Below are 25,046 nucleotides of genomic sequence, written 5' to 3'. Positions count from 1 at the left end.
GAAAGGCAAATAATCACGTGAAAATTGATTTTTATATAACATGATAAACTGTGTTGCCCGAAGAAGGAAAATAGAAAATGGTAGGAGGAAAGGATATTTTTATTTTTATTTTTATATTTCTTAAATATATTATCGGTGGGCCCTTTTCATTTTTGAAACCCCAACAAAGGAGGAGAAAAAGAAAGTAACACCCAACCTTCGCTCTCTAACAATATCACCACAATTTTGCATTTGCATTGCTTCATTTTCAGTGCTGCCTTGTGTGTTCTCAGCTCACTGTTGAACAACTTAAGAAAACCGAACCGGAAAGCACGGTTTTTTCTTTGAACCGGGTCGTTGCGAACCCAATATCATGGCAGCTCTATTACCTTGCGCGCCGAATATAGTTTCTGCTCCGTTAGCGAACCGGACGACCGTGAACCGTTTCCCGCATCGACCTCACTCACACGCTTTCTCCGGTTCGACCAAACACTTTCTTCGCGGTTCGGTTTCTGTTGTCCGGTTTGGACTCAAGTCCGGTTTGTTGCCTGAGCCGGATGAGGCCGAAGGCGTTGTTAGGGAACTGTTTGGGCGAGTGGAGGGTCTTCTTTACACGATTGCCGATGCCGCCGTTTCTTCTTCCGATGCGGCGGCGGTCACTACCACCGCCAAACAGAGCAACGATTGGCTTTCTGGAATTACCAATTACATGGAGACTATTCTCAAGGTATTATTATTATTATTATGTAAAACGTCGAACTCTTCGATTTTTTTTATTGATGAGTTAAACGGAAGCTGTGATTTGAATTATCGACGTGCTTTATGGAGCTTAGTTTAGTGACTAGAAGAAAATTCTGTGTTTGGAGAGGGTGAAATTAGAATGGAAAAGTTTTAGCTGTTTTTTGTGGTGGTTGGTAGGGTAGGGTTCGGGTGCGGATGGTTAGTGGTGTTTGCTGTTGTGGTTCAGAACAATCGCAAGCAAATTGGATTCCCTAGTTAATAAATGCAGAATATCATTGTTTCCACTCTGATTCTAGCGATAAAATTTCCCATTCTAGGTCAAGATAATTTTTGCACAGTAATAGAATAATTTATTCTGGTCAAAATCTCACCGTTTATGAGTTCTAGTGCTTGAACTGCTGCTTTGAAGATTGCTAATTTAACAAATTTAATAATTTTTTTTCTTGACGCTCAATGATAGAATTATTAAATGGATGTGATACTTCCACCGATAATTCGTGGTACCTATATACATGAGCCTGTAGATAGCTTAATGAATAACAATAAACGGAAGTTGCAGTTTGCAAGAGGGTCTTTTATTTATATAACGTGTGAATTGGATAGCTATTTTTAGTTAAAACTAGACTTGTATAATTTGACATGGGTCCACTTTTGCCATCATATACTGTCCAGTGATTCTGAGGGGAAGTAATTTACATTTTTCAGGTACTCAAGGATGGGCTTTCTGCTTTGCATGTCCCATATGCTTATGGTTTTGCAATTATACTGCTCACAGTTCTTGTAAAAGCTGCCACTTTTCCGTTAACCAAAAAACAGGTTTGTGGTTGTTCTAATGTGCTTTGTTAGTGCTGATGTGCTAACAACTATCAATACAAGCTATGATCTTTTGATCCCCATAAAATTATGGTTCTTGTGACATTAAAAACCTTTGTAAAAGATACTCATCTTCCTTCTATGATATTCATTGTGATTTTGTTGAATAAAATTATGAGCGATTGTATTCAGGTAGAATCTTCCTTGGCTATGAGATCTTTGCAACCTCAAGTAAAGGCTATCCAGCAACAATATGCTGGTGATCAGGTATTTTATTTGGCCTCTGTTAGCATTACTTTCTCCAATAAAATCTCTTTTATAACAATTAAACTACTGTCAGAACTTCCATTGTGTAATTTTTGGGGCTTGAATAATCTCCTACAATTTTGATGGATTTCCAGTGCCAGTACTTCTTTTAGAGTGTGTTTAGAATGTTACTAGATGGGATCTGATTTGATATCTAAATCAAATTTTGTGTTTGGAATGATAAAAATAAAAATGATTTACTTTTAAAATCCACGGATTTCATGCTTTTCTATGAATCCTATCAAATTTGGTAGGATTTGTTGGATTATATTTGATTTTAAATTCAATTGTAGAGATTAATATTTACCCTTATTGAATAGCCTTTTTATTAAAATGAATAATCAATTCCATGTTTAATGAGTTCCAGTCATAGGAGTTGATTTTAAATTAGTTCAAATCTCATTTTGATAATGGGATTCTAACATATAATTTTATTCTTATCAAATAATTTGTTTGCTACTTTTGAGGATTCCAAGCACAATGTTAGCATTTTAACTCTGTAACCTCTAACGTATGGAATTTATTTAAAAAATTCAAATGTCAAGATTTATATATTGCTACTTTTGAGGATTCCAAGCACAATGTTAGCATTTTAACTCTGTAACCTCTAATCAATGGAATTCTTTTAAAAAATTCAAATGTCAAGATTTATATATTGTCTTCATGCAGGAGAGAATTCAACTTGAAACTGCTCGGTTGTATAAATTAGCCAACATCAATCCTCTAGCAGGTATTCATGGCATGATTGGCTTTATTGCATAAGGTTTATAAATATTTCCTTTTGCTTTGAGGATTGGGCCTTCCAAAGCTTTCATATCCCAAGTTCAGTTTTCTAAGTTATCTCAATTTTGCTCTGAATGTTTCTTAGGTTAATTTAATGTATGGAACTATAAGTTTTATTCCATCTTAGATATCCAAGCATTTTGTTTATGGCTTAGGTAGGTAGATGGAGTCCCCAAGCTATCTAGTATAAAGCATTACTGATTTTTTAGACTTGAAGTTGGAAATTCTTTTGTTAATATCTTAGTTTTTCCCAGGATGCTTGCCCACACTCGCAACAATACCAGTGTGGATTGGGCTGTATCGAGCCCTTTCAAACGTGGCAGATGAGGTATGCTGCTTATGATGTACTATGCTACTTTTTGGGGTATATACGACTCTATCTTCAATGGCTAATGTTATGCATTTATCTGATATACAAAGGGACTTCTTACTGAAGGCTTTTTCTGGATACCTTCTCTTGCTGGTCCAACTACAATTGCAGCTCGTCAAAGTGGAAGTGGTATCTCTTGGCTTTTTCCTTTTGTGGTGAGTGTCTCAGTTACAAAGTAAAATTTCATGTGTTAAGGTTTCCCTGTTGGCAACTTGATATTCAAAAAAATCAGAAAGCTCTTTTATTTGATTTTCTTATTCTCATTGTGTTCATAATAGGACAATGCCGTACTGTCCATTGTTCTAATTTTGTGCCTTCTCATATATTAGAAAAATTCATTGTCTATCGCAAGTTACCCAAATCATTGGGAACCCTCTACCTTTTGGGGTGCACAAATCACAATTATATAGATTCTAGTAAAAAAAATTTCCATATTATCATTTTGGTTTTTGTTCGCATTGTTGGTGATTTATTGCAGAAGCTAGGTGCATTTAAATGTGAACTTTGTTTTAAATGTTATTTTTTGCTTTAATCATTTGACTTCAGGATGGTCACCCTCCCCTTGGATGGTCAGATACATTGGCTTACCTTGTCTTACCTGTGTTGTTGGTTGTCTCTCAGTACATCTCTGTCCAAATAATGCAGTCATCACAGGTCAGTCATCTTTCATTTACAATTAAATCAGTTGCTTTTTAATTTTGTCTCATGAACCTTGTTGTGTGCTGCATAAGAGTTTTAGCCATGGCTACTCTTGCTTGCTATCTGAACAAGTGAAGATGATTACTACTTTTTATCTAATATGTCATGTAACCTGCTCCCCCCTCTTGTACAAGGATTAAAGAAAAATGTTCATGTTAGTTTACTTTATGTATCTGCATATTAAAGTGTATCTGTGTATTTCCATGTCACCTTCAGGCTAATGATCCCAACATGAAAAGTTCACAAGCCTTAACCAAGTTCCTTCCTTTAATGATTGGTTACTTTTCTCTCTCAGTGCCTTCTGGTCTTAGCCTTTACTGGTAAGCATAGGTAAAGCTTATAGTTGTTCTTGTTTATTTAACTGTGTATATTTACCTATTGTTTAAGTTGTGCAGGTTAACAAATAATATATTGAGCACCGCACAACAAGTATGGCTTCAAAAGTTAGGAGGTGCAAAAAATCCTTTGCAGCAAGTCCAAAATGATATCATGACGGATGACCTAACACAGGTTCAGAATTCAATATCTAAAATAAATTCCACAAAAGTGGAAGAAGCCAGACCAAGCGAGAAAAAATTGGAGGGGCCACATCGTGGTGAAAGGTTAGTAATTGTAGGAAGCTACTCTCATTTCATATACTATTAGTTTACTTCCACTGACTATAATTGTAATTCTCTTTCTGTTGCAGATTTAAACAAATAATGGAGCAAGAGGCAAAGAGAAGACAACGAAGAGATGAAGAAAAAAGGAAAGCCATGGAAGCAGAAGCTAGAGCAACCAAAGTACATGAGACACATGAGAAAACAGTCGAAGGGGGAAATCAAACTGGAGGTGATTTAGTTGAAAAACCTGAGTCTGTGGCTTCAGATACTGACCCCTTCATATCTGGAGTAGTAAACGGTAATGGGTTAAGTTTGGAAGGAAATCAGAATTCTACATCTACATCTGAGACAGAAAATAATGAAGGTTCTGCTCATTTCAATGATGTTGAGAGAAACAAGGAAAGTTTAGACAAGGTATTATTGCAAATATGAACATAGGGCATTTTTCCTAATATTTATTGGTTAAAGATACATTGCTTCATTCACGCATATGCTAGAAAAGACCTTTTTAATCTATTGCTGAACAGCTAAGAAAAGTGGGTAAAGAGAGAAATATTGCATGCTTTTGACAATTTCATCCTTTTATCGTCAAAGGTGTATGAACACCCTGAATTACCTTTTCATTTTTGCTACTGTTATAAGGATCACGCAAAGGAAAATTTTTTAGTAACATGCTGTGTATATGAAAAAGATTAGAAGTAAATGAGAAATAGAGATAATTATATGCAGTATCACATATAATGTTAATTTTCCGATGTTCAAATAATGGAATTGATACTAAAATTTTGTGCGCAATATCATTCTACTTGTGAGGAGTTATGATCTGTTGAAACAATGTCATTTGATAATAAGTTGTTTTCCCTTTTTCCCCCTTTGTATCACTTCTCTGGTGCTTAGAGGAATTATTCTTTTACCATCAGCATAAAAATAATCTCATAAATTGGACAATTCTCTCTGTCTAATCCATAATTTTACAGGAACCAAGAGAAGTATTAACAACTACAGCCACCACGAACAAACAACCTCCTGTAGAAGACTCCGATCGTGTGACGAAGGATTGACCAACTAAAAGAGATTCATCTGTTTGGATATTGACTGGCCCAGTTGCCCTCTATCGGTCATATTGGAAATGCATCCTCCGTTGCAATTTGGGGTCTCCCTGGTTAACACTGTACATTGGCACACAAATGGCAGAATGAATGAGATTCAAGGTTTCTACAACGGCTGTGAAGGATTGGTTGGATCTGATGGCTGATTTTACAGCTTTGTAGTTTTAGTTTATATTATACGCTTCATCAATTTTCATTAATAAGTATGGATGATTGAATCCCTATTAGAACGGATGCTTCACAATACCCTTTATAGTCAGCTTTTCTCCTTTGATACTACCTTTGTCACTAATCGTTCAATAATGCTGGCCTGGCACTGTTCTATACAGTGGTAGAGATCCCGTGATTGGAGAATTTTCATAATGCGTTTTTTTCTCCTAAAAGATCGGCTGTAACAGGACCAAATAGTGGGCTTCTATATTTTATTATGGAATCTTTAGGTAATAGGTATTTACTTGTACTAATTTTGACGGTTTAAAATTTTCAGATATTATGCGAGTTTGTCCAAACCATACCTTTGACGTGAAGTTAAGGTTTGGGACACTAGTTTTAGAAAGAAAGCACATTGTGTTTTAGTGCTTTACGATATTTAGGGTAGCTTTTGTATGCCATGTTTCATTTGTTGACGCAACTGTCCGCATTGGACGGATGGTTCAACACCTATTCTGTTTCCTGTGATTTCCTTTTTACTGTATCTGTGTGGCCCGTTGTGTGTTCAGCACACGCACTTCTGAGGTGACGTTGCGTGTGCGCCACAGTTTCATTTGTTTGTTGCAGTATAATTCTGGTTGACCACTAAACTGCCCTATCTGCTTCTTATACTTCAATTTGGAAAGCATAATCTAACTCTGTTTAAGCATAACCGAGCCAAGTCATATAAGAAAATGTAATTTTTTATATTTAAAATCAAATCAAACTAAATTGAATCATAAGTAAGTTGAAATTATATTGCTTTTCATTTTTATTTGATGCTAACGTAAAATATATTTTAATAAATGTATTGATATTTTCTTCTTTTTTTTTTAAATCATCCTCCAAGATGCTAATACCCACTCAACACTTTTATCTTTCTCTATTTTTCTTACATCACATTGTCAATCACATCTATTTTTTCGGTTTAATATTTCTATCTCGTTTATACACCTAAAAATTGTCTATAAACTATTTTCCCCGTAAGTTGCATTTGGGCGAAGTCCTAGATTTTAACATAAGTAACTGACTAACTGCGGATGTTTCATTAGCATCATTGTGTAGTGCTAGCAGTGCACTTGGCACAAAAATCATAAATGTGTCGGGCACTTTAGCATTTAAATCTTGGTGGTGAGTGAGCAACAAATTGTGTTTGGTAGAAATGATGCAACTATATAGTACATAAGCAAGGGCTTAGAACGTGTAAAATGTTATGAACTCTAATGTGGCCGTGGAAAGGATAAATTAGAAGACCATATATAGTATACATTCAGAAAGGTGATTTGGTGTAATGCATAAACAGCTTATGGGTAAACGAAGGAAGCCCCAACAATCAGCAGTACGATGGGTTCCCAACACGAAGACAAATATGAGACTGTGATATAGCAGGCCTTGCACATTATACTGCTTAATATTTTTACCTTTGAGGTTACTTTTTATTTGGTTCGAAGGATAACCTTCTGTTCATTCTTAAAAACAGTGTGCTTTAGCTGTGAATAGAATGTAAGTTATTGTTTTATAAATTGACATGGTTTGATTTTGATTAACGTATGATTGGTAGTGTATCTTGGTTGGCGACAAGTGACAATACACCGAATCCAGATGGATGGGTTGTCCACAATTGTAGGACACGACCCGACACGCATTCTCTACAGCTGGCGCACATGCAAACTATTACAACTTGAGATTTGAGAATGGATGTTCCAATTTTACAGAACCGGAGTAAAGCATACGAGTTCATTTTTATTTTAATCCTTTTCTTTTTCTCAACATTCTCGTTTCCCTGAAAATGACTTTGTTTTTTTTTCTTTATCTCTTCGTTCACTTATTAAGTAATAATGCATATGCATGTATATGTATATGAAGTAGACGGATCTCTACATGTTCAAGGATGTCAGAGTTTAAGTGCCTTGTTCAACGAAATTTTGACAGTGATTTTCATACATGTTTAGATGGAGTTCAGAATTTGTTTAAGTTAATGAAATTCAGATATTTATATTAATTGATTATTTACTTTTTTATAGATAAATTTATTAATTCACTTGAAGTTATTTATCTTGTGGATAAAAACTCAGACAAATTTAAGAATTTTTTTTATCTTTTTCATTTGAAAATTTTTTAAATTAATAACTTTTTTAAAATAAGCTGAATCAATTATATGTTTAAAGAACTTTGAGGGATGAGAATCTTTTATCATAGTTGCTCTTGTACATTTTGATGAGTCGGAACTAATTAGGCTGTTTCTTTTTCACACAAAAATGATGACGTTTAAGAAGATTGCGCGTGTTTCTCAAAGAATTTACAAACAAGAGTTTATGTTTCCTTTTGTGAAGAACAGCTAACTAAGGATAGGCATGAATTTCGGGAAGGGATTTGGTCAGATAAGATCTTTCTGAACTGCTGTATTTTTTAATATTTAAATTTGAAATTATAGATTAAGGTGAATCAATTTATTCATTAGTTGATCTACGAGTAAAAGCAAAATTATCAGTATGATTTAAAATTGGAATTTTTTCCCCAATTTTTTTTTTCTTACTGTGTGTGTGAATGAATTGTTGCTTTCTCTTCCTAGGTTGGTGGTGGTCTGTACCAGTTTAAGATGATGAGAGCACCTAGGTAGGGTAGCTAGCTCATAATGGGGTACCCCAAGATTGGTATGGAATGATTCAACTTGCCTTGTGAGACCTATTTACTAAGAAAATATTTGATATACTTTAGGACGCAAACATTTAGAGAGAGATAAGAAGTGAAAAATAATAAATATGATGAGTATATAATATATAATAAAAAAAATAGATAATGTCAAATGAATGATTGCTGAAGGGGTTAAAATATTTGTAAGTTATAATTTAACTTATTAACTCTGATGTCATTGTTTGTTCAGTATCTAATAATGTCACGTTATCAAGCCAGTTTGGTAAAGCTATTGGGAAAGATAGGCTTCCAAGTTTTAAAATAATAACAATGATTGTTTTTAAAATTTAAAATTACAAAGATTAAAATCAATAAATTTTTTAAAAAATTAAATTATTATGATAACTTCTATTTATAAAAATTAAAATATATATTTTATTTTACATTATATTTTTTATTTTAGGGGGTGTTAGGGACAGCAATTACTTTATCCATTATATATTCTTTCAATTGGGCCGTTTAATACCTTAATTTTTCCAAAGCAAATCAATTTGTGGTTATTGTATTTTTAAATTTTTTAGTATAAATACTTCAACAATATTAATACAACAATTTGATATTTTTCATTTCTTTAATCACGTTACTTTTCATATTTATTATTATTTTATGTCTTCTATTCTTATCTCTTCTAAGGCATACATTTGAATGAATTTCAACTAAACAATCTTCTTTGTATTTTAACACTATTGAATTTGGATATTCAAAGTTGTCGAAAACTGTCCACTTTGACCATAACTCGATTCATTAATTCTTATCTATTCACAAATTAAAGCACCGAAAATAAGAATGGTGAAGATGCTAAAGCATGCTTTTAATTAAACATGTGGGAGACCAAGATTCACAAAAGCAAGTAACTAGTCTAAATCATACCTAAACCTTTTTTAGTCGCATGACATAAAATAAATTACCTTCACCAAAGCTTAATTTGTATGTGTCTCAAATTTGGATGTGCTGCAATTCAGGGACCGATTCTATCATTATTGTGCAACACAATATATATGCATGCTTGTATATTTTCTACCTATATGATTGATCCTTTGGATGTGAAATTGCCATTAGAAGAAAAATTAAAGGGACATTTGAATACTGATTGTTGTGTGTGAGTGTGCATTTATGTATCACCTAAAGATTTCTTTGTCACGCTTTGGCCAGCAAATTACACCACACCATGGGGGCATGAGCTAAAAGTTGAACATGACTTTCTTTGCTGAGAAGTGATTCACTACCTGCTATAATTTCAACATGTGGGTCTTTGCACATGATAAATTAGCTTTTTCCAAATTAAATTGAGGGGCAAAACAATTTTTTTTGTTTTAAAAAGGAAAAACATGAAAATGTTTCATGCACTTGTTTTAGGATTTGAGAAAATACTATATGTTCCTTGTTCATACACACTCTGCAAATATGAAAGGTTATTTTCCTTTTTTAGAGGGAACTGTGCAAAATTAGAACAGTAGTGTAGAACTAGGAGGCTATGAAGATTCCCCTTTTTTCAGGAAAATGTAAACATAGCAATATATATATATAGTAGTCCAAGATTAAATCCCTTCTTGTGTGAGGGGTAAATTCACAGTAGTCTCTGATAATTCTCCTTCTTCCATGCCATGCCCAATTTATGAATGTCTCACATGATTTCATCACTTCAGTTTTGCTAGATGCACACATAAAATGTAATTAACAAGTTTATGCATATTAAAATGTCATACCTATTGTTACATGTTGTGTATTTCATAAAAAAAATGATCTAGTTCATTCTAAAGGTCACACAGCTTCCTAAAATGGCTGTAGTGACACTTTTGGCTCAAATTTAATCTCAAGAAACACCCCATGAGCCAGTTTTCTTACTCCCTTTAGAGCTATCAAATGAACTAGTTCATTGCATTCAGTTGCCAACCTACTAAAAGATAGACGCGTGGGTTGGCCCATTTTTAAAGTAAATTATGAGGGTTGTGGAAGCTGGTGGATCAATTCACTTCAATAATAAAAATAATATAAAAGGAAAAAATTATGTAATATTGTAAAATATGAATGAAAGAGAGATGAGAGTGTGAATGATAGTAATTAACAATGAGAAATATGTTTAGGTTTTGTGTCTTTACTTTTGGAGACTTATAACTAAAGATTAAAAAATAGAAGAAAAAAAACCCAATAAATTAGGACCTATTTGTTTCTGTTTTAATTTTTAAATTTTTGAAATTATATTCTAAAATAATTTTAAAAATTTATTTTTAAGAAAAAATTAAAAATAAAATTTATGTTAATAAATAAATTTAATTTTTTTAAAAATTATTTTTAAAAATAAAACAAGCTCTTAATCATATCCGACCTCAACATGTGGATTTGATAAGGTAAATTGGTAGTGTAATATTCATGTAATTCAAATATATCAAAAGTGGTAGGATTTAACGAATCCTACTAAATTTAAGTCATTTTGCCAATTTCACATTTTTTGAGGCAATCAAACTTATATTTCTAGTCTCAATATTGTTGTTACCTTCCAAATTCCCTAATCTTAGAACCAACCGATTTGATCATACATGGTACACACAATATCTTAAGGTGAATGATTTTTCTATCCCTATTTTAAAAAAATAAGATAAAAGAAGAAGAAAATGTTATCATATTAAGAGTATTAATTGTTAAGAGAATAAAATTATAGGAGTGCAAAATTTTATTCCCTAAAACAATATTCTTAAAAATGATTTAACTTAATTGACGAGCACTCCTAACAAAAACTAACAAAAATAAAAATAAAAAATTAACAAATAAATTATATTTTATCTTAAACATTTAAATTGTAAAAATTAATATTGTTTTATATTAATTCATTTTATTATTTTTATGGATTCAAACTTAACTCAATTTCCTCATATCAATCTAATTGAAATTTTAATATATTTTTTACAGCACTAAATCTGAAAAATCAATCATTTGTTTTATAAAACATTATCATATCAAATATTACTACGATAAGGGTAATTCATCTAACCTTGGGTTATGGATGGCAATGCCAAAGCCAAAAGGGGTTTGCTTACGTGTAAGATACCCACACTAACATAAATATTAGCATTTCCTACTTCATTTGCCAAACCGACACATCATCATCACTTCATTAAAAAAAAATTAAAAATGAAAAAAAGAAACAGAAGAGAAGATAAAAGCTAAATCATTCCCTTCAATTTCATTCATTCTCTCTCTCTCTCTCTCTCTTCGCTTTGCAAACACCCCACCACACACTGTCCAACGTTAACCGATCAAAAACCCACCTGTGTCTAAGTCTGTTTGATCCAAAGTTTGCAACTTTCGCTTCACAAAAACGTGAAAATCATCTTGCGATTCTCCTCGACCGATGCAGATTGAATTTCAGGAACCGTCGGTGTCTGGAATACGTAATCACCCTTTCCATGTTTTTATTCCTTCGATCTTTGACGATCGTAATGCCACTCATCGGAAACTTGTTGATCGTGTGATTTTGTTCTTATTCCCCTGAATTCTCTGTTTTTCTTTTTCTTTTCTTTTTTTTTCTTTTTTTTTTCTGGTTGCGTATTCAGCAAGTGTACTTGTTGAATCGGATTACACTGATGATTCTCTAATCTGGGAAACTCACACCCAAAAATTGAAAATAAATAAATAAATAAACGATTTTTCCACCTACCCTTTAATAATTGATTGCAAAAGCGGTTCCATTTACCAGCCCCTGTTTCTGGGTGTTCGGCTATGGACGACGATTTTGGTGGGTTGATTATTCGTTTTGATTGCGATGATCTCACTTTAATTAATTACGATGACTTCACGTGAATAAAAATTTCAACTCCGATGACAAATTTGGGAAATTCCTTTCTTTTTGTTTTAGAATATCCCATCGTTAGGGGAATGAATACCATGCTTTCCCCTCAAAGTTTTCGTCCTTGGGTTCACCTTGAATTATTCTGTTTGTTTTCCCCCTCTTGCATGTATTTTCTTCATCTGGGTCATCTAATTTCTAAATCAAGCGTTTCATAAAACGATCGGGGTGGATTTTCTCCTCTGCCACCGAGGTTTCTTCTTTTTTTCTTTTTTTTCTTTTTTGTTTATTTGTTTTTATTTTATTTTATTTTATTTTGTCTTGTTGATCCTCCTCTTTCATGGAGGGTTAATAATTCTGTGGGTTTAAATGAATGCTTTCTGGTGCTTCTAACTCATAATTGATAATGTCACAATAAATGGAGACAGTTGGTCATATAATTCAGTTATTTTTTTAACGTAAATTTATGTCACATAACATACTGAGTTTATGTAAGTATGCTTTTGTTTGTAGGTTTGAGACCTGAGATTTGCTAATCAATTATATTTTTGAGGTACACACTTTTGCAAGTTAGTATAAGAATGAATAACTATAGTTTCAGATGTTATAAATTAGAAAAACCGAAAAATGAATTAATGTAGTGATAAATTTGCACATATTTTCATAATTCCCAGAACTTTAGATCTTTTCTTCTGCAAAGTTTGGGCACTGCATAAGGTTGGCAGTGCCCATGGATGCTACAACCAGCGGAACCCCAACTATACAATACCATAACATCCCTGACCAGCCAATTACTACCATTGTTGCCACCCCACTTCCAACATTTCAAAGGCAACAACGCCATTGCTTTGGGGACTCCACTCCAGGAGAGTTTCCATTGTCTGCTAATCCCTCCATTGTCCTTCATGTTCTCACAACATGCAATTTGGATCCTCAAGACCTTGCTAAACTAGAGGCAAGTGCTATACTTACCTGAAATATCAAGTTGTTGTTGAACAGTAGTATCAATGCCTATAATGCATGCTGGCTTTGTTTTTTATGTGCACGTTGCAGGCAACATGCACCTTCTTCAGGCAACCAGCAAACTTTGCTCCAGATTTGGATTTGTCCTTATCTGAGCTTGCTGCACTTGACATGTGCCAGAAGAGGGCCATCTTCAAGCCAATGACGACAGAACAACGGCAAGTTTTGAAGCAAAGGTGTGGAGGTTCTTGGAAGTTGGTGCTGAGGTATTTGCTTGCTGGTGAGGCATGTTGCAGGAGGGAGAAATCACAGGCAATAGCAGGTCCTGGTCACAGCATTGCTGTGACATCAAAAGGGGCTGTTTATTCATTTGGATCCAACAGTTGTGGACAACTTGGGCATGGCACCACTGAAGAGGAATGGCGACCTCGACCAATAAGGTTGGAACATTAAGGCCAACTGTAAACTTAAGGCTAACTGCAAAGTGAACTGGTTGATTTAAAATAATTAATGGAACTGCATTGTGTTTCAGAACTTTGCAAGGCATTCGAATTATACAGGCTGCAGCTGGAGCTGGTAAGACAATGTTGGTCAGTGATTCTGGGCAGGTTTATGCATTTGGTAAAGATTCTTTTGGGGAAGCTGAGTATGGAGTACAAGGTTCAAAAACGGTTACAGCTCCACAGTTAGTAGAGTCTTTGAAAAATATATTTGTTGTCCAAGCTGCAATTGGTAATTTTTTTACAGCTGTATTGTCAAGAGAAGGCAGGGTTTATACATTTTCTTGGGGCAGTGATGGCAAACTCGGTCACCACACTGATCAAAGTGATGTGGAACCCCATCCTTTATTAGGTGCTCTTGAAGACATTCCAGTAGTGCAAATTGCTGCTGGATATTGCTACCTGCTTTGTCTAGCTTGTCAACCCAGTGGAATGTGAGCTCCAACTATATTCATTCTCCTTTTCTTTTTCGCACCCTCAAATTTTTAAGCAAACTAATATGTTGAAGATATGTTGAAGAAAAGACTATTTTTTTACAATTTATTCCTTCAATGACAAGCATATCTTCCCTCTTTTTCTTTTTTATTTTCATTTGGTGAGATGTACATCATAACGAGTCCATATCCTGCTAGTTATACATGTATCTTTATTCTCATTAATAATTATTTGAATGTTCATCATATCACCCTTCCTTGAAAATTTACAGGTCAGTATACTCTGTTGGTTGTGGCTTGGGGGGCAAGCTAGGACATGGCTCAAGAACTGATGAAAAGCACCCTCGTTTGATCGAACAGTTCCAGCTGCTAAACCTTCAACCCATGGTTGTTGCAGCTGGTGCTTGGCATGCTGCTGTGGTGGGGCGAGATGGCCGTGTTTGCACGTGGGGATGGGGCCGTTATGGTTGCTTGGGGCATGGCAATGAAGAATGTGAATCAGCACCTAAGGTTGTGGAAGCATTGAGCAATGTCAAAGCTGTTCATGTTGCAACAGGAGATTACACAACCTTTGTAGTATCTGAGGATGGTGATGTTTATTCATTTGGTTGTGGAGAATCTGCTAGTCTTGGGCATAATGCTGAAAATGATGAGGAGGTCTAGTTTGCTTCTATCCTTTTCCATGTTTGACTTGACCAGTCTGCTTCATTTGGTTCAAATGATGTGTCTTTCACATATTTTCTTCTCCTGCATATAAGAAATGTTGATATTGGTGACTATAGCATACTCAATAATAAATTGGTCTTTTTTTTGTCAAATGTTAGACATTTCATGGAAATATTTTAGTAACTTCATATTTACTGAACCATGTTGTGATTGTACATGTACAGGGCAATAGACATGCAAATGTTTTGAGTCCAGAGCTTGTCACTTCACTGAAACAGATCAATGAAAGGGTGGTTCAGATTAGCCTAACCAACTCCATATATTGGAATGCTCATACCTTTGCACTCACTGAATCAGGGAAGCTGTATGCTTTTGGGGCTGGAGATAAAGGACAGCTTGGAATTGAGCTTGTTGCCAACCAGACTGAAAGGGGAAATCCAGAAAGGGTTGACATTGATCTTGGTTAACTGTTCATTGCCTTTACCCTCCAATTCTTTACACCATGCTATCCTCTAATTTATGGTCACCATGCATAGCATTTAGTATTTAAATTTCTTGTCTATTTTGTAAATATAATCAAAGAATGCATCGTGAAGGTCCAAGGTAGGTAACGGGTAACAAGGGCATTAGTTGTTGTCTTATGGTTGTTGATATCTCTCTTAGGCTTCAACTAGTTGTTGATAGTTGATACATTGATGAAGGTTCATTTATTGCATAGTTGTCTTGAATTGTTTTCATAGATCATTTGCTTAGAAACAGTTTGTCAAATTCAGCATTCATTCATCATCAAAATCCTCATGGGTTGGATTATTTACTCTTTTTATCCCAGTGATCAAGAATCGGTGAAAATTTCTTTCTAGACAGAACTTAGATTAATTTTTTTCTCTCTCTGTTATCAAGTTCTTAAAACAATAATGGCATGCAGATGACTTTTTTTTCCAAAAAGTTGCAACCTATTCTCAATTGAAGCCATGTAATGTTGGAAAGGGCATCATGTTATTATTTGATTACAGAACTTGATGAGGAGATCCCAGGTATGATCTATTTGGGGTGATTGAACCTTCTACTTTGAACCCAACAACCCGTAGAGATAGATAGATTCTTTTATAAAGTTAAATTACTTAATATAAGGTTCTTTAAAGTATTAGCCCATTACTATTTTTTATCAAACAAACGTTATGTTCATTAGTGCAAGTGTTAATACATTATTGGCTAATTAGAAAAGTTGGGTATAATAGATTTGTACAAAGATTTCTTTTATTAGTGAGGGAAGATGCGACTAGACTATTTTAACTTCGGAATATCATCAATGTATTTTAATTATATATTTTTTAACGTATTATTTTTTATTAGATAAATTCGTGTAAGACTAAAAATGAGTGAGGCGAAAATTATGGAATGCGATTCAATGAATATAGTTCAATAATAAAGAATGGGTTGAGAAAACTGTGTTGAAGTATTAAATTTCAAAATTAATAAAATTACTATCATTTATGATATTGTATATACTTACATTTATTATTCATTTATTTTTTATATTCAAGTATTTTAAATATATTTCAAATTAAAAGGAAATAACCTCAACATTTTCATAATTAGAATGTATTGTTAGCATCAGTGGTTTGCCTTTAACGTTTAAGATGTAGTAGGGATTCCATGAGGTCTAAATAAATAATTGTCATGATGCTTAAGCACATTAAGTTTATGTTTGGATTAATTTATTTTAAAAAATTATTTTTATAAAGTAAGGAATTTATATGTTGAAATGGAAACAACTACCACAGACAAATGAAGCAGTAAACTTAGTTCATAACTTGCCTTAGTCTACCAATTAATCGTTGAAATAATTAATATAATAAGTGCTTTTTTAATTAATAGTTTTTACTTTTAGATGTTTAAATTCATTCTTGACTCCTGTGCTGAAGATCCTTTTTCACCCTTTAGATAATCGTATTTTATAGTTTATTTTTCTGCCTTTTCTTTTTCTTTTACCAAAAAGGTCATTTTAAATTATTTTAGACGTGACTTAATTCTCTCCCTTTTTTTTTTTTTGGCTGTAAGCGTGTTCAATTGTGCAGTTTTTTTTGGGTCAAAGCCTACTTAGAATTGGGTCCTACTCAATTTCTTCCCTCATTGTTCAAAGGAAAGTGTAGGCCCAAAAGTCACTAAGGAATGCATGGGAAATAGCCCAAGTCGTTTGTTCTCTCCTCTCTCTGCTTTGACAAAACTAAAAAACTGCATTGTAGAGAATGCAAGTCGATTAAAAAAAAAAAAAAAAGGGTACAGTAGTAAGGTAATAGCATAAGACTACAACACCATTTTCTAACATAATATATGACAATGATAAGTTAAAATGTTACTAACAATAACAATATACTGTCTAACACACTTTTAACTATCGGTTAAAATTTATTTAAAATTAAAAAAGTACAAGAAAAATACTTCCTCTAGTCCTTTTATAAAAAATAAAAGACCATATCACTTGAATTAAAGAAATCAATTAAATCAGTTATGTTTTTAATAAATATAATTTTTAATTAAAAATATTTATAATATTAAATAATATAGTGGGTGACTTATATATTTAATGTTATTAATAAAAGAAAAGTATTAAAAAAATATAATAATTAATACATCTTAAATTTATTATATATTTTGTATAGTTAGGGGAAAAAATTTCACTTTGTTCCTTATAAAAAGGACTAAAGGTAATATTAATTTAAAAATAAAACAGAATAAGATTTACATAATTTTTACAATTTTTAATTAATTTTAATCTAATAATAAAAATATGTTACAAAAACTGTATTAAAAAAATGTATTACTAGTGTTTTTTCTTCTGTTTCTTTAGACATATTTGCAAGTGGAGTATGCAGTCTTTCATAATGCAAGTTCGAAGCTTATGATGACCACTGAACGAGAGAAACACGCCAATATTAATGGTTTGCATTCGCTAGCACATGATCCAATCATAAAAGACAAGTTTACTTTTCCATTTGCACAATTTTTTAATAATTTTCTTTTTTTATAATATGTTCGACAAGTCAATTAGTATTTATTTATTAATGACATGAAGACAGTTTGTTTGTAAATTCCACAAGAAAAACCAGAGATAAACTCTGTTAAATCCAGGAACAAAGGATTTTGGGAAGGAAACTACAAGTGAACGAAACAAAAGAATATATACTTAATTCCTATTTCACTCAATTAGATTAAGTACCTGTTTAAAAGAGTTTAGAAACGATTTATAATTTTCATAGCACTTATTTTGATGATTTTTATAATTTAATTTAAATATATGTCACTATTTTAAAAAGTTTAATAAATACTTAAATAAATTGTATATTCAAACATATGTTGGTTCATGCTATCCTTTTCATGAGCTTATGTCTTCTTAGTTAGTGATATGTATAGATTAAGATATTGCTTTTCAGTTCTGAGTAGCACAATTTGACATCATGTTTTATAAAAATGTATGTCATATATTTCACATTAAAGTGATATAATAATAATAATAATAATAATAATAATAATAATTTATCGTGGATGATGGATTTGTTTACTTCAATTTATGCTCAGTGAGCCATAATTGCTCACTTTTCATAACCCAAAATCATTGATCGTATCACCCCAAAAAATATTTCACGAAAATGTAAGATAATGTAAGCTTTATATATCTGAAATTTTGTTCAAGAAAACTTTAGTTTGCCAACTTAAAATCTTACAAAAACTTCAAATCATTGTACTATATTTTTTAGGGTAACATTCCATATTCTTTCCCTTACAATACTATAATTAATTTATAAGAAAGATTGTCTATCCAAAACAAAGAGAATATAAACACAGAAAATGTTAATCTTAACCTTAAGGATAAGCAACTAATACAATAAACATGTATTTTATTTCAATAAAAGCTTTTTATTTATATATGCTTAAACTTAGTTTAACAACTGGAGTTCACAAAACTCTATAAAATTTATTTTGAAGCCTCTATCAATATTCATATTGACCATCATTCATCAACGGGAATTGAATTGAATTGCATGCAGATTGTGAACATGATTGCTCCATTAACTACAGTAACAGTTGTGCCACTAGAAAAAAAAAAATTGAATATACAAGATTTGGAAGCATAATGGCCAAAGGGAATGGTAGCTAGCTTGCCACATGGTTTGCTCATGATAAGCTATATGTGTTATCCAAATTCAAATCTAATAATGTCATCACATGCACGATTTGACAAAACTCATAATGAAGATGTACATGTCTTAAAGTACGGTGATATACAACCCCACTAATCATTTGAATCAAGAACACCTTTCATTTTGTTAATTCTGTCATCAAAACTTAGCACATGATTTGTAGAGTGCATTAATTGTGTAACATTGCATTTACCTTTGTACAATGAGAGTTGTGATATTAAGTAATGTTTAATAAACATTTATTATACGTAAATTCTTATTATGCTTCTATCAACATAGTTAGTTAAAAAATTATTATAGAATTAACGCTTTATAAAGTATTGTCACCAAACCAAAATCAATTATAGTCAACATCAACAACGTCTCATAAAATTTAAATCTGAAGCACATGCTTTATTATTATTCCCATATGATTGACTCATCGTTATACTATTACAGCGAGTTAAGAATACATTTGCTTATATAATAATACAATCGTGCAAGTTAAACAATCAAATTGCTCTCTTTTCTTGATTTGACTAAAACACATTTTCATGGGATTAATGAATATTTAGCGTATGAACAGAGAAAACCTTTTCCGTATGATTACTTTCTTCTCATTGTGTACTTCACACATGACAGCAACAATGTGTTTGCAAATAAAATAAAATAATTTTATTTTCCTTTGAAGAGTCAATTGCTTGGGCAGAATTTCCGTTCAAGTACACAACGTGATATTTCTCTTAACGTGAAGAAGCTACTACTATAAATATAAAATGAGCATTTTCAATAATGATTATACAACACTATATCATATATTTTCGCAAAATTGTCTTATAAAAAATTTATGTGCCTAGCATGTGGCACTCCACACTTGCCACAATGAAACTTTATGAATTGAAGGGGATAAGGTGGGGGATGGATATGGCACTTTTTTTAATCAATTTTTTGGGCCATTAATGGACGTGGCATTTAAGGCTAAGCTTTGTTGTGCCATCACCCCATTGAAATCTGACTATGTTCGTTGGCTTTGCTGAAAAAGAGACCCATTCAAACTTAAAATGGGTTAGTTTGGCCCAATTGTTGAGAATGGGATGAGGTCAAAGAAATGAGCCCTTGGGCCCCACCCAGTGAAGTATCAAAGGGACATAGCCCACATGGGAGAACATGCTTTCTCTTCCATGTCATCACATTCACGGATAGTACGGTCCTTCCAAGTCTTCCTTTTTCTTTTTCTTTTTAAAAATATTCATATTTCTTTATTAGAGAAGATTCTATTTGAATTAAATATAAACATTATCAATAACAAAACTCCCATTTTAAGTATTTAATATCAAATTTGGGTTAATAAATTAAATTGAAAAAAAATCGTATTTGATAAATTTTATCTTCTAGTTTATTATTATTTATCGTTTTTATGAGTAAATATTAGCATACGTTAGTTTGAGAATGCAAAAAAAAGAACATTTTCTAACATTTAAAGATTAATATGATTAATATTTGTGACTTATGAAAACTCGAATATAATTTGTATACATTGAAAATAATTAATGTGTTTAATGTTAAATTTCTGATAACCAATCTGAAACTACAATTCTCTATTTATATTAATAGAAAACACTAAAAGAAACAGTAGTCCCTGCGCAGTTCACGCTTATGCATGTGTTCTCGTCAGATCATTAAGTGTACATCATTTTCTTTCTTGTAAAAAATTTATGATTGTCACAATGAAATTCCCTTGCTATCCTGATCCCATCACTTTGCTAGATAATGTGCCTAATCTATTGCGTGCTACTCATAGATCATGGCACGGAAATAAATGCACATTTTTCGTTTGTTAATGCCTGAGATTGGAAGAATTGCAATTGTAAATTGCAAAGCTTATTTATTCATGAGAAATCAAATCTAAACAAAAGAATTGTATAAAATGATATCAATACATAGAATAGTTGAATTGCATAAGGAAGTAGTCACCAAAAGGAAATGGAACAGGAATAGGTGTAGACAAGTATATAAATACATAGATATTGGTAAAGGAATGACCCATCATTAATGATGTTTTGTGTAATGTGGAGAAAGGAGAAACCCACTTCAACAGCCATATCAACATCAAATGTAACTGAAAGTGATGAGTTGAGGGCACTTATGTGGGCTCTATTGCCTTAACTAGAAGAGTAGCACACTGCATATAAAGCAAATTACCGACAACGATTTCATCTATACAAGTGTCGGCGCACAGTAAATTGGTGATTATACTGTGAAACAACAACTTATTTAAACACTTACTGATAAATGATTTAATTAAGATTTGATGTCCACAAGAGTTATATAATTAGATATAATCATCATAAAAAAAATTGTTAAAATATCGTCCTTAACTATTATTTTTAGTTACTTTAACTCAACTTTTAGTTGAAATACATTAGTGTGAGAAGGACTAAAAATAAGTTAATTATAAACTCTTTCAAATAAATCCAAAAATTCTTAATTCCGAATAGTGGATTCGAGCATAGAAGTAGCACTGTAACAAATTGAGTATTTGAGTAAGCAATGAGGTGGTCCACGGAATCTTAAACTACAGAGAATTTGGGTGCTTACTTAAATTGAGAGCAGAATGCTTATAATGTGCCGTTATGAAGGATGATTACCTTAAATCATGGAAATCTCGGGTCTTATGCACAAAATATTTAATTTATGAGGCACAGTTTCCCACTTGTTCCCTATATATACTCTAAATTGTCCTTACATTTCTTCCCAAGCACACTATATCCTTATCCTCCCTTCTTTTTAGTATTCCTCTTAAGTTCTTGGTTGAGGGCAGATCAAGCAGTTATGGAAATTCCACTCTCATTTGTGTTACTCTTTCTACTTCTTGTACCTTCCTTCATTTGTTCTTCACCAATTCAAGACCCTGAATTTGTAGTGGAAGAAGTACAAAAGTAGGAAACAAGATTTTTTAAGTTTGCATGCATAGTTACTACCTACATATTTGAGCATGATACTAAAAAGGGTATAAAAAACTGCGTCTTCTTTGTATTGCAGGAGCATTAATGCGTCAAGGAGAAACTTAGCATTTCTTTCTTGTGGGACAGGCAATCCCATTGATGATTGTTGGAGGTGTGATCCCAACTGGGAAAAGAACAGAAAGCGTTTAGCAGATTGTGCCATTGGGTTTGGTAAGCAGGCCATTGGAGGAAGGGATGGTAAAATATATGTGGTGAGTGATTCAGGTGATCACCCTGTGAATCCCAAGCCAGGAACTCTAAGATATGGTGTTATCCAAGAGGAGCCATTGTGGATCATCTTCAAGCGTGACATGGTGATCAAGTTGAAGCAAGAGTTGATGATGAATTCTTTCAAAACAATTGATGGTAGAGGTGCAAATGTGCACATTGCCGGAGGGCCTTGCATTACTATACAATATGTGACCAACATTATCATTCATGGGATTAACATCCATGATTGCAAACAAGGAGGGAATGCATATGTGCGGGACTCTCCTACCCATTATGGTTGGAGAACTCTATCTGATGGTGATGGGGTGTCAATCTTTGGTGGGAGCCATATTTGGGTGGATCATTGCTCTCTCTCCAATTGCCGTGATGGACTAATTGATGCCATTCATGGATCCACTGCCATCACTATCTCCAACAATTACTTGACTCACCATAACAAGGTCATGCTTTTGGGCCACAGTGATACTTTCATCCAAGATAAGAACATGCAAGTCACCATTGCCTTTAACCATTTTGGAGAAGGGCTAGTGCAGAGAATGCCAAGGTAAGATCAAAACCTTACCTTCCTCTGTATCATTGGATATTTTATTAGGGTAGCTTAGCGTAGCTTAGCTTAGCTCTAGCTATATGTGTTTTTCACTTTTTCTTTTTCCAGTTAACTTGATTAGTCTTCTTACTTTTATGTACATCTGCAGATGCAGGCATGGATACTTCCATGTTGTGAACAATGACTACACTCATTGGAAAATGTACGCCATTGGGGGCAGTGCTGCTCCAACTATCAATAGCCAAGGCAACAGATTTCTTGCTCCCAATGACATGACCTTCAAAGAGGTTATATGGAAAAGAATAAGAATTTCCTATGTTAACTCTATTGCATACTATTCATTTTTTGGATTGAATATGACTCAGTAAATATACAAACTGACCTTTGAAAGTGAGATTCTATTTATTATATTTCACTAAAGTATAAGAAAAATGAACATATTTGGAGATCAAATTATACTTTTGGCAACTAATTTGTAGTCAAAAAGACTAAAATATAAGCAAGTTAATATATATTTGAGTACCGAATTATACAAAGCAAAACTTTCGTAGATTAAAAATAAACATAATGTCTTTCCTGATATTAATATGTGAATATAATCATATAACTGGTTTTAAATAGACATTACACTTGTGCTAATTAAGAACTAAAAAAACTAATTTCAGGTCACAAAGCGTGAGGTTACCCCAAAGAGCCAATGGAAGAATTGGAATTGGAGGTCTTCAGGAGATTTGATGTTAAACGGTGCCTTCTTTACACCATCAGGAACAGGTGCATCTTCAAGCTATGCCAGAGCATCCAGTTTGGCAGCAAAACCATCTTCACTTGTCAGTTCCATCACAGCATCAGCTGGATCACTTAACTGCAGAAAGGGCTCACGCTGCTGAATCAAGAAGCCCAAAAATTATATATTACATAGTAATAAAGGCAAAAATCAATATGCGCCATGCAACTGTATCTACTTTTTGGGTAAAAAAATGTTATTCAACTTTATTGTATATCGAACTTTTTAGACATTTTGTCTTTGTAACGACAACCTTAGCTTGTGTCTACGATACAAATCATCCGCTTTGTGGTATTGTAAGTTGACAGACACAAGCAAAAGAGTTGATATAATTGAATGTTCAATGAAAAACCAGAATTGAGAAAACGTAGGTACAATTGAATGCTTATAGTTTGATAGTTTCCATATCGTGCCAATGCCTCTGGTATCCCATAATGCATTTTATCAAGCAATTTTTTTTAATGTGTATTTATAAATATTAATCAAAGACTATTCAATACATTTTTTTTATTTTTCTAATGTATTCTCATTGCTTAATGACACCATAAGAACCTATATATAATAATTTTTTATTGGAAATAATGAAATATCACATAATTCAAAGGAGTGATAATATTAAATGCTACAATTTTTAATGAAAACTTATTATTTCTTGATTTAAAAAATGATACATTTTATTAATTACTTTTAATTATTATTTAAAAAATAAATATTCAATAACTTTTGTGTTTTTAATGTAGTAAATACTTCATCATATGGACAATATACCCCTCACATGGAGTTGAAAGGAAACTGATATTGATATATCATCATTGGTAATTGGATCCACGTCCATAGATGGGCCATTATCTGGGGACAAGCATCTTCAATAACTTGTGCATGCACTGATGAATTTGACACACATCATCTATTGTTTAGATGGATTGATTGATTTTCCTCTGACATGCAAGGCAATGAGTTTTGTACACAACAAATAATTTTTCTGTCATTTAATTATCGCATGCAAAGTGACAATAATTGAAGTTTAATTTGTGTCTCCGACAAGATGCTATTGCTATAAATGTCACCCCGAACACTAATTTTCATACTGCATTGCCTTGCTTTGCACTATAGAAGATTTGGATACATTTGTCATCTTTTGTCCTCTATCTCCTGTAATTAACACCAGATCTGGAACAAGGATGGATGAAATTCAAGTTTGGCATCAGACTTATTTATTGCTACAATTTTCAACTGTTTGTGATTATTACAACGGCACAAGTTAATAAAATTACTGATTGAATAAGTTTTATTGATTGATTCTAATTCTACAACAAACAACACCAGACCTTTTCTTTTGTATATTATATTTGTTTATTTCATAATATCTCACTGTATAGATAATGTCAGGATAATTTTATTAAGAGTAATAGAGTATGTGCACACAAAGAAACACAGTTTCTAATCCCTCCCTAGAGTTAAGGGCCCAAAAGCAATAGAAAAATATTAAAAATTAAAACAATGCACATTCATATTTATGCAAGTAACATACAAACAATACAAACTAATGATAAATAATAGGCCTATTAGTATTAAAAAATCAATAAAATATTTTCTAATTGAAAAATTAACTAATAATTTAAATATCGGTAAGAAATGGTTCAATCTGTAATTAGTCCTTATTACT

General features: G+C 32.7%; 3 protein-coding genes across 4 annotated transcripts; all 3 read left to right on the top strand.

Moving 5' to 3' along the window:
- Positions 1-68: 68 nt before the first annotated feature.
- LOC113849254 (ALBINO3-like protein 1, chloroplastic) lies at positions 69-6,163 on the top strand. The gene is made up of 11 exons (XM_027479018.1): positions 69-706; positions 1,426-1,536; positions 1,726-1,800; positions 2,509-2,569; positions 2,877-2,950; positions 3,043-3,147; positions 3,539-3,646; positions 3,908-4,011; positions 4,087-4,293; positions 4,380-4,707; positions 5,271-6,163. The coding sequence occupies exons 1-11, from the start codon at positions 353-355 to the stop codon at positions 5,352-5,354; spliced, it is 1,611 nt and encodes a 536-aa protein (XP_027334819.1). The 5' UTR covers positions 69-352; the 3' UTR covers positions 5,355-6,163.
- A 5,305-nt stretch (positions 6,164-11,468) lies between these two features.
- On the top strand, positions 11,469-15,340 carry LOC113849130 (ultraviolet-B receptor UVR8-like). 2 transcript variants are annotated; one of them, XM_027478791.1, is made up of 7 exons: positions 11,469-11,674; positions 12,583-12,622; positions 12,744-13,024; positions 13,123-13,472; positions 13,565-13,966; positions 14,239-14,623; positions 14,857-15,340. In XM_027478791.1, the coding sequence occupies exons 3-7, from the start codon at positions 12,800-12,802 to the stop codon at positions 15,097-15,099; spliced, it is 1,605 nt and encodes a 534-aa protein (XP_027334592.1). In that variant the 5' UTR covers positions 11,469-11,674; positions 12,583-12,622; positions 12,744-12,799; the 3' UTR covers positions 15,100-15,340. The 2 variants fall into 2 exon arrangements, with proteins under 2 accessions (XP_027334592.1, XP_027334594.1); XM_027478793.1 differs by having other exon boundaries at positions 11,469-13,024.
- Positions 15,341-21,645: 6,305 nt separating this feature from the next.
- On the top strand, positions 21,646-23,483 carry LOC113849675 (probable pectate lyase 5). The gene is made up of 4 exons (XM_027479749.1): positions 21,646-21,752; positions 21,856-22,593; positions 22,745-22,883; positions 23,262-23,483. Exons 1-4 carry the CDS (start codon positions 21,646-21,648, stop codon positions 23,481-23,483), a joined length of 1,206 nt encoding a protein of 401 aa, XP_027335550.1.
- Positions 23,484-25,046: the final 1,563 nt, after the last annotated feature.

This window comes from Abrus precatorius, unplaced genomic scaffold, assembly GCF_003935025.1.
Source record: "Abrus precatorius isolate BTA unplaced genomic scaffold, Abrus_2018 Scaffold9, whole genome shotgun sequence".
Classification (NCBI taxonomy): Eukaryota; Viridiplantae; Streptophyta; class Magnoliopsida; order Fabales; family Fabaceae; genus Abrus; species Abrus precatorius.
Note: the sequence above shows the minus strand (reverse complement) of the source record. Positions and strands in the feature narration are given on the sequence as shown.

What these genes read in the sequence shown, in the direction of transcription:
- LOC113849254 (XM_027479018.1), top strand. Translation starts at nt 353, where the DNA reads ATGGCAGCTCTATTACCTTGCGCGCCGAATATAGTTTCTGCTCCGTTA. An exon ending in ACATGGAGACTATTCTCAAG is followed by an intron (nt 707 to 1,425) that starts GTATTATTATTA and finishes TACATTTTTCAG; the next exon opens with GTACTCAAGGATGGGCTTTC. An exon ending in GGGCCACATCGTGGTGAAAG is followed by an intron (nt 4,294 to 4,379) that starts GTTAGTAATTGT and finishes TTTCTGTTGCAG; the next exon opens with ATTTAAACAAATAATGGAGC.
- LOC113849130 (XM_027478791.1), top strand. Translation starts at nt 12,800, where the DNA reads ATGGATGCTACAACCAGCGGAACCCCAACTATACAATACCATAACATC. An exon ending in TGGCGACCTCGACCAATAAG is followed by an intron (nt 13,473 to 13,564) that starts GTTGGAACATTA and finishes ATTGTGTTTCAG; the next exon opens with AACTTTGCAAGGCATTCGAA. An exon ending in ATGCTGAAAATGATGAGGAG is followed by an intron (nt 14,624 to 14,856) that starts GTCTAGTTTGCT and finishes GTACATGTACAG; the next exon opens with GGCAATAGACATGCAAATGT.
- LOC113849675 (XM_027479749.1), top strand. Translation starts at nt 21,646, where the DNA reads ATGGAAATTCCACTCTCATTTGTGTTACTCTTTCTACTTCTTGTACCT. An exon ending in GTAGTGGAAGAAGTACAAAA is followed by an intron (nt 21,753 to 21,855) that starts GTAGGAAACAAG and finishes TTTGTATTGCAG; the next exon opens with GAGCATTAATGCGTCAAGGA. An exon ending in CTAGTGCAGAGAATGCCAAG is followed by an intron (nt 22,594 to 22,744) that starts GTAAGATCAAAA and finishes GTACATCTGCAG; the next exon opens with ATGCAGGCATGGATACTTCC.